This window comes from Myotis davidii, unplaced genomic scaffold (genome assembly GCF_000327345.1).
Source record: "Myotis davidii unplaced genomic scaffold, ASM32734v1 scaffold459, whole genome shotgun sequence".
Lineage (NCBI taxonomy): Eukaryota > Metazoa > Chordata > Mammalia > Chiroptera > Vespertilionidae > Myotis > Myotis davidii.
In genome coordinates, this window is record NW_006289838.1 from 163,254 (window position 1) to 172,729 (window position 9,476).

At 52.2% G+C, this 9,476-nt stretch overlaps 1 protein-coding gene across 1 annotated transcript in view; it reads right to left on the bottom strand.

Annotated features, from left to right (window-relative positions):
• Positions 1-2,081: 2,081 nt before the first annotated feature.
• Positions 2,082-9,476, bottom strand: part of ANPEP (alanyl aminopeptidase, membrane) — a 40,145-nt gene continuing 32,750 nt past the window's right edge. Inside the window, 6 exon segments of the mRNA XM_015563233.1 lie at positions 2,082-2,693; positions 6,075-6,156; positions 6,525-6,665; positions 7,721-7,888; positions 8,012-8,122; positions 8,560-8,651. Of these exon segments, the coding sequence (XP_015418719.1) occupies positions 2,541-2,693; positions 6,075-6,156; positions 6,525-6,665; positions 7,721-7,888; positions 8,012-8,122; positions 8,560-8,651 (747 nt within the window). The 3' untranslated portion in view covers positions 2,082-2,540.

The following is a 9,476-nucleotide window of genomic DNA, read 5'->3' on the forward strand; positions in this document are numbered from 1 at the left end:
CCCCCCCCCCTCGGCTGGCCCCGCCCCATCCTTTGATGTGCGGGCACCAGTGGAGCAACTGGGCCTGTGAGGGGAGAGGGCCTTGAACCCAGAGACAGGTCTAGGACCATCATAACAGCCACTTCCTCTTACCCGTTAGCCCAGGGGTCAGTACACAGACTCCTTCCATCCACACACCGACCCTAGGGTCAGTGTTCTTCATTGTGCAGACGACGAAACCAAAGTCCCGGATTCTGGTCACTTGTCCAGGACACAGGGGCTGACATATCTGAAACCAGGCCTCAGGACTCCCAGGCCCCAGCAGCTGGAGCCCTGCAGGCCTTCAGTCTGTGTGTGCCTCCCTCTCTGCCTCCCACCCGCCCCGCATGCTCAGCTGGGCCTTGTGGGGCTGAGGCCTGGGGGGGCTTCCTACCACCTAGCTCAGTGGTCCCCAACCTTTGGCCACGCCCCCCCTAAGCACCTCTACCATCCTGATGCCTCCCACCCTGTGACATAGAATTCTTTTTTTTTTAAATATATTTTTATTGATCCAGGCCTCAGGACTCCCAGGCCCCAGCAGCTGGAGCCCTGCAGGCCTTCAGTCTGTGTGTGCCTCCCTCTCTGCCTCCCACCGCCTCGCATGCTCAGCTGGGCCTTGTGGGGCTGAGGCCCAGGGGAGCTTCCTACCACCTAGCTCAGTGGTCCCCAACCTTTGGCCACGCCCCCCCTAAGCACCTCTACCATCCTGATGCCTCCTACCTTGTGACATAGCATTCTATTTTTTTATATATATATTTTTATTGATTTCAGAGAGGAAGGAAGAGGGAGAGAGAGACAGAAACATCCATGATGAGAGAGAATCATGAATCAGCTGCCTCCTGCAAGTCCTATACTGGGGATTGAGCCCACAGCCCGGGACATAGAATTATTATTATTCAAAAAGTGAGCTCCTATTCACGTGGAGGAAGCCTCAAAGGCCATGAACCTGGTCTAAACAAGCTTCCAAACCACATGGCATCCATGAGAGAGAGAAATAAAAGAATGAAAGGACAGAAATAAAAGAACGGAAGGACAGTGGAAGCACTGAGGAAGAAATCACTTAAGAAACGGTTAAAAAGATAATAGCAATATGAAGTGATATGAAGAAATAGCAAATAAAGTTTCAAAACATAGAATAGAGCCCTGGCCGGTTTTGCTCAGTGGATAGAGCATCGGCCTGCGAACTGAAAGGTCCCAGGTTCGATTCCGGTCAAGGGCACATGCCCGGCTTGGCTCAGTCCCCAGTGAGAGACGTGCAGGAGGCAGCTGATCCATGATTCTCTCTCATCATGGATGTTTCTGTCTCTCTCTCCCTCTTCCTTACTCTCTGAAATCAATAAAAAAAGTTATATTTAAAAAAAACCCATAGAGAACTGAATTGCATAAATATACCACAATATACATTTATAGACTGTTTATGAGGCCCCTAGAACCACAAGAAATGCAAAAGATTCACTGTGAATAAGTCATTCTCAAATTGCCCCCCCATAAACATCAAACTGCCCCCCTGTGGGGTGTGTGCCCCACGCTGGGAACCACTGACCTAGCTCCATTTGCCAAGAAATTCCCAGCAAATCCGATGAGGTCCGTGGAGCCCACAGGTCCCAGGCCTTGCCCTCAGTGGTGGCCCTGGCCACCAGCCCCCCCAGGGGACAGGGGGCCCTGCCGTTTTCAGCATGCTTCTCTCCATAACAAGGTCACGAACTGACATCACACCCACCCCCATGGACCCTGGGGGGGTGGCAGGCTCTGCCCTTCCCCTCGCTGTCCCAGGTGTGCGGCTGCGGTGCAGGAAGAGGGACACTGGCAGGACCTGCCCTGGCTGGCACCCCGCCCGCCATGGAACACTGTGCCTGGGGCTGCCCTCTGCTCCCCAGGCCCCCAGCACCCACAGTACTCAGGTGAAAGGAAAACGCAGCAGACAGCGCCCACAAGTATTCTGCAGGACGGCCCAGCACCCCCCCAACTCCCTCCACCTCCCCCCAACACCGCTTCCCTCCAGCCCAGGCTCCCCAGCTGCTGTGCGGACCCCTCCTGTTCTGGTTCAGTCATGAGTCTGGAAGCTCCTCTAGAAATCCTTTATCTATATTTTCTCTTAGAAAAAAAATATACAGATCTGGTGTCCGGTGGAGTCTCCAGGTTCAGGGTCCTCATGGGAAGGTGAGAGAGAGCGCAGGCAGCTCCCCAAGGCCGACCCAAGTCCACGTAGGGCTTTGCTGCTCTGGCCCTGGAGCCGGGCCTCCCTGAGATCAGCCCCAGGGCCCTGGGCGACAGGGGCCATGCCAGGCCTGGGGTGCGGTTGGCACGAGGGGCGGGGGGGCTGGGAGGTGCTTGAACAGTCGGGCCGCCAGGAGCTGGGTTGGCTCCATGGACAGAGCGGAGGGAACGTGGGCTGGGATGCAGTCCCTGAGGGAGGACGTGGGGCCTCGGGGTCCGGAAAGGGGGTCCCGCGGTGGGTGGGCCGCTGGGACAGATGCCTGTGGGCACCTCACGGGGGGCCGGGCGACTGCGCAGACCGGGGACTAGTTGCTGTGGTCTTGGAACCACTTGTGCACCACCTCCTTGTTCTCCTTCACCCACTTGATGTTGGCTTTGGTCTTCTCCAGGGCCTGCTCCAGGGCCCGCGTGGCTGAGCCGAAGCCCGTGTCCATGTTGTTCTTCTTGAACTGCTCCAACTGCCGGGGAAAGGGAGCGGGTCTCAGCCCAGGCTGGTCTCGCGCAGCTCTGGGCAGAGGGCCCATCCTGGTCCTCCCCCTCCCCTGGGGCCCAGCCTTTATCTGGAGCAGAGCTCAGAGATGACAGCCCCTGGGGCTCAATCCGGCTCCTAGATTAGCCTTCGCTGTGCGATTCTTTACTGCACTGACTGTCGGTTTTTAATTGAATTGCGGTCTCAATCCAATCAAGGGAGGAGAGAGTGGCCAATGAAACACACACCATGACAACCGAGCAGCTAGATTAAAAAGGTGGCCACTTTCAGAATACAAACGACCCAGTTGCTTCGACCAATAAAATGTTTTTTTGGTGGTTTTTTTTTAATAGATGTTACAGATTAAAAAATGCATTAGTACTGGACGTTATAACTAGGGCAATTAGACAAGAAAGGAAGAAATAGAACTGTCTCTAATTGGAGAGGACATGATCTGTACACAGAAAATCCTCAGACATCTACAAAAAAGGTTATTAGAACTAATGAGTCCAGAAGGTTGCAGGATACAAGAGCAATATGTTAAAAATCAATTGCATTTCTACATAGTAGCCATGAAAAATCTGAAAACGAAATTAAGAGAGCAGCTTCATTTGCAATAGCATCAAAAAGAATAAAACATTTGGAAATAAATTTGACGAGAGAAGTACAAGACTGGCTGGTTTGCTGAAAACTATGAAACATTTTGGAAAGAGATTAAGAAGACCCAAATGAAAGGAAAAGAGACCCAAATAAATGTTAATGGATTGGAAGATGTAATGTTATTAATATAGCAATACTCTCCGAGTGGATCTAGATTCGATGCAATCTCTATCAAAGTTCCAATGGCCCTTTCGTGCAGAAATTAGCATCCAATTCTAAAACTCATACAGAAATTCAAGGGACCCAGAAGAGACAAATAATCTTGCAAAAGAACGAAGTTGTGTTATTCATATTCCTGATGTTAAAACTCACTACTACAAAGCTATAGTCATCAAGACAGAGTGGGCCGTGTCTGGTTTGGCTCAGTGAGTAGAGCGTTGGCCTGCGGACTGAAGGGTCCTGGGTTTGATTCCGGTAGGGGGCACATGCCCAGGTTGTGGGCTCGATCCCCAGTAGGGGGCGTGCAGGAGACAGCCGATCAGTGATTCTCTCATCAATGATGTTTCTCTCTCTCCCTCTCTGAAATCAGTAAAAACATATACATATGTATAAAAGAGTGGTACTGGCATAAGGCTGCACAGATAGATGAATGAAACAGAACTGAGAGTCCAGATAGAAGCCCTCACATTTGCGGTCAGCTGATACTCAGCAAGGGTGCTAAGACCATTTGATGGGGAAAGAACGGTCTTTTCAACAAGCGGGGCGGGGACAACTGGATAGCCACATGCAAAGGAATGAAGCGGGACCCCTACCTTACACCGCATACAAAACTAAGGAAAAATTTATCCAAGTCTCAAATGCAAGACTTCAAATGGTAAGACTCTTAGTAAAAAGCACAGGTGTAAGTCTTGGTGACTTTGGATCTGGCAGCTGTTTCTTAGATATGACACCAAAAGCACAAGCAACAACAACAACAAAAAAGAAAGGTGGCCTTCATCAAAAGAAAAAAAACTTATGTATCAAAAAACACCACTGTCGGGCTGGGTGGGTCGGTGGTTGAGAATCGACCTATGAACCAGGAGGCCAGACACCACCGCCGGGCCGGCGTGGGTCGGTGGTTGAGAACCGACCTATGAACCAGGAGGCCACAGTTAGATTCCTGGTCAGGGGCATATGCCCGGGCTGCAGGCTCCATCCCCAGTGATTTTCTCTCACCATGGATGTTTCACTCTCTTCCTCCCTCTCTGAAATCAATAAAAATATTTTTAAAAAAGAGAAAGAAATTGGCCCCCTTGTACATTGCTGGCAGGGATGTAAATTGGTACAGCTTCTATGGAAAACATTTTGGCAGTTTACCAAAAAGTTAAACATAGAGTTGCCAAATGACCCAGCAATTCCACTCCTCGGTGCAGACCCAAGAGAAATGAAGACACATGTGTTCACTCAAAAATTTGTACATGAATGTTCATAACAGTGTTATTCATAATAACCAAAAGGTAGAAACAACCCAAATGTTTATCTGCCGCTCAATGGATTAGCAAAAGTGGCACCTCCATACAGTGGAATAGGACTCAGCCATAGCCCAGTGATGCGGGCTACGCCATGGATGGACCTTGAGAACATTGTGCTAAGTGAGAAAAGCCAGACACAAAAGGTCACATGCTGTATATGTCCATTGTATGACATGTCCGAAGAGGCAAGTCCACAGAGACAGGAAATAGGTTAGTGATTGCCTGGGGCTGGAGACGGGAATGAGGAGTGACGGCTAATGGGTGTGGGGTTCCTTTTAGGCGTAATAAAAATGCTCTAGAACAGCGGTTCTCAACCTTCCTCATGCCACGACCCTTTCATACAGTTCCTCATGTTGGGGTGCCCCCCAGCCATAAAATTATTTTCGTTGCTACTGCATCACTGTCATGTTGTTACTGTTATGAATCGTCATGTAAATATCTGATATGCAGGATGTATTTTCATGGTTACAAATTGAATATAATGAAAGCATAGTGATGAGTCACAAAAACAATATGTAATGATATATGTGTTTTCCGATGGTCTTAGGCGACCCCTGTGAAAGGGTCGTTCGACCCCCAAAGGGGTCGCGACCCACAGGTTGAGAACCGCTGCTCTAGAATTAGATGGTGGCGATGGTTGCACAACTTTGTAAATATACTAAAAACCACTGAAAATGGTGAATTTTATAATACAGGAATTATATCTCAAAAAAAATTTTTTTTAATCTCAATTTAAAAACAAGACAAATCAACCTAAGGCGATGAGTTCACTTTGGCTTCAGAATTCAAACATATCAATGACAAAAAGAAATTAAAAAAAAAAACTTAGATAATTTGAAAACGGCCTGGGTATAAGATGGTCATTCATTTTCTTGGATCTGCTAATAACAGTGACATAATGTTTTTAAAATTCCTTTGTTTGAGATATGACTAAAGTATTTAGAGGTGAAATTACATAATATCAGTGATTAGCCCGAAAATGTATCCACCTCACAAAGTGTCGGGAAAATGTTGGTAAGTGTTCTGAGTGATGGGTTTATGAAGGTTCATGATTTTATCCTCTTTCCTTTTGCAAAAATTCCAAGAGAACTTCTTGGATTGAACTGTCACCATTGAAAAAGTCTGGACACCCAGCTTCCCTTCTCAATGCGGAGGCCCGACTACAAGGAACCCACGCGCCCTGTGACCACACTCGGAGGGAACTGAGCGGTGGCCGCCCCTTAGACCCAGGATGGTCCCCGGGGCCCAGGGCTACTTACCTGCTGCAGCTCGTGCTCAGTGGAGAACCGTCGCGTCACGGCCTGGATGAGGTTGGAGAAGGAGAAGGAGCCGCCACCGTAACTGCAGGTCAGGGAGAGAGATGAACCGTGAGGAGGGCGGGAACTAGCACTCAGTGATTGACAGGGGACACGGGATCCTCACATCCGCCCTGTGATGGTCCATCTTGTAGATGAGATGAACCGGCCCCCTCAAGGGGGCCTGAACACAGCTTTCACTACGGCGCCCTGGCTCCCGTCTCTCCGGACATCACTCCCACCAGCCCGACTTTTTCTTCCCTCCAAGTGGGAAAAGGGACCGCCCGTCCCCCATCTGTTCTTTCAATTCCTGCCCCCACCCCTCTGCAGGGCTCACCCACCTCTCCCAGCCCCGCGTGTCCTGTGCACAAAGACCACCCTCAGGCCCCGCTGACATGTTCTCAGCTGACTCACTCATTGAAGAGCTTCTTCCAGTTGATCTGGACAAAGTCCCAGGCCAGGGTTTTCCCGATGATGTTGCCGGCGATGCTGCTGAGGGTGGAGGTGGCGTCCTGCTTCCGGATGAGGTTGGGGTCCAGGGTGTACTCCAGGTACCTGTGCGGGCAGGATCCGCGTTAGTGACCACGTCCAAGGGCTGCAGTCAGATGACTCGACAGAGAGCCAGGCTGGCACAGGAGCCTGCCCTCCCCCCACAGCTGTCCTCCACCCTTTGCCATCCCCTCGGCATGCCAAGGGCTAAGACCCCTTGTTCCTGCCTCCCTCTTGAAGCGGGGACACTGAGGCCCCTGTGCAGGGTCGCTGGCTAGGCCAGGTGTCATGCCGCACGTGGACCTGGTATTTGACAGGCATCTGACAGGGAATGAAGGAACAAGAGCTGTGAGCCCTGTCCCATGTAGGGTGGTGGTCCTGCTTTACTGGGGTCTAGGAGATGGCGTCTGAGGCACACAGTGGGAGCCAGGGGCCCTCATCAAGGGCTTGGGGGTTCGTCTGGGCATCCAGAAGGACTGAGGTCCAGCTGTGCCACAGCCCTTCACAGAGAGGGAAACTGAGTCACTGTCAAGTAAAGGCTAAGAGGCTGCAGCAGTTAAAGGCACATGAGCCCTAGCTGGTGTGGCTCAGTGGATAGAGCGTTGGCCTGCGGACTGAAGGGTCAGGACATGAGCCTGAGCTGGTGTGGCTCAGTGGACAGAGCGTCGGCCTACGGACTGAAGGGTCCCAGGTTCGATTCCAGTCAAGGGCACATGCCCAGGTTGGGGGGCTCGTTCCCCAGTAAGGGGCGTGCAGGAGGCAGCCGATCAGTGATTCTCTCTCATCATTGATGTTTCTTTCTCCCTCTTCCTTCCTCTCTGAAATAAAAAATAAAATAAAATAAAAATACAAGAAGAATGAAATACTTAAAGAAGAAAAAGGCATAGGGCATGAGCCCAGACTGGGGCTCGAACCTTGACTCTAACACTCCTTGAAGCTTCTTGGCCTTGGGCAAGCTGCTTGGCTTTTCCGAGCCTCAGTGTCCCCATCTGTGAAATGGGAACACCCTGCCCCACTGTGCCATTTGGTGAGTGTGGAGGCCCCTGTGAGGCTGGTTCTTTCCCTTCTACCCCGGATCCCGTGGGGAAGGGAACTCGCCCGCCGCGCCCGCAGGCCCTCACCGGTTCAGGATCCAGACCTCCTTGCTGCAGGCCAGGGCTGCACGGAGCTTGTCCGCTTCGTTTACCAGGGTGGCTTTTCGGAACTGCTCCCAGGCGAAGTCCCACTCGGCCTCGCCGCCCTGGGCGATGGCGTTGCAGTAGATGGTGGACCGCAGGTTGGGGTGGATCCTGGTGTGGGGGATGGGATATGGGGGCGGGGGTCAGCCGTGAGCAGCAGCAAGGAGGGTGGTGAAGACAGGGCTATGGGCTTGAGGGACGAATGAAGATGGGGGAGGAGCAGGGGACACTCACGGATTGTTGTTGGGGTCAGCCATCCACTTGGAGAAAAGGTCCGACGCCAGTGTCTTGCATTCGGGGACCCCACTGGAGCAGGCGGTGCTGATGGCATTGACCTCGTTGTACCTGCCCCGGGGGACACTCGGTCAGACGCCCGGCCAGGACTCCCCAGCTGACACGCGGCTCCAGGAGGGGCGGCCAGGCCGGGCGCTAAGGTTGCAGCCCGCCATGTCCTCTGGGTCCCCCCTTTGCTCTATGCCTGGGGACCCACAGGGGCCAGCACAGGGTCCGGCCCCAGCTTCCCCATGTAGGATCTCGATGACCAATCGGTGAGGGGACCTCGGAGTGTCAGTTGGGTCCCTTGTGCGAAGAGTCCAGATGGGCCACAGGCCCCACGGGGGTGGCAGGGCCCCTGTGCTGGGGGCTCCTCCCCGCCTGGTGCTCCCAGTCCAGCCAGGAGTGGGGAGGTCCGGGGGGACACGGCCTGGGTGTTGCTCTGGACTCCCCAGGTCAGGGTGGCTGGGGCCCCCATGACCCCCAGACCCAGAGGAGGTCACACTCACTGGTCCATCAGGTTTTCGGGGCGCTTCGTCCAGTTATTGGTGACATTTTCAAAATGACGGAAGAGGGGCGTGACCTGCTTCTTCAGGTATTTCTGAGGAAAAGAGAACACAGCTTCAGAAGCTAGACTCCAGCCTGGCCCGCAGAGAGCCCCGAGGGGCCTTGCGTGGGTGGGCAGGTGTCACGAGGGCTTAGCAGTGGTTCTCAGCCTTCCTAATGCCGCGACCCTTTAATACAGTTCCTCATGTTGTGGTGACCCCCAATTTCATTGTTACAAATGGAACATAATGAAAGCATAGTGATTCATCACAAAAACAATATGTAATGATATATGTGTTTTCCGATGGTCTTAGGCGACCCCTGTGAAAGGGTTGTTCGACCCCCAAAGGGGTCGCGACCCACAGGTTGAGAACCGCTGGGCTAGAGGCACAGCGACCAGAGGCGCGGGGCCTCCCCCAGGGTGGGATGGCACTCAGAGCCCCCATCCCCCAACCCGTATCCGATGATGGAGATGAGGTTCTTCCCCGCAAAGCCTCGGCCGCCCTAACACTCTAAGCATCACCATTGCTTTTTCTTGTCTTATCTTATTGTTTAAAGTATTACATATGTCTCCTTTCCCCCCATTGACTGCCCCCTCCCCGGCCACTCCCACAACCCCAGTGTCCGTGTCCATTGGTTATGCTAATATGCATGCATACAAGTCCTTTGGCTGATCTCCTACTCCCGCTCCCCTGTCTTCTCTCTGAGGTTGGACGGCCTGTTCAGTGTTTCTTTGTCTCTGGATCTGTTTTTGTACCTCAGTTTATGTTGTTCATTATATCCCACATGTGAGTGAGATCATGTGATATTTATCTTTCTCTGACAGGCTTATTTCACTTAGCATAATGCTCTCCAGGTCCATCAATGCTGTTGCAAATTC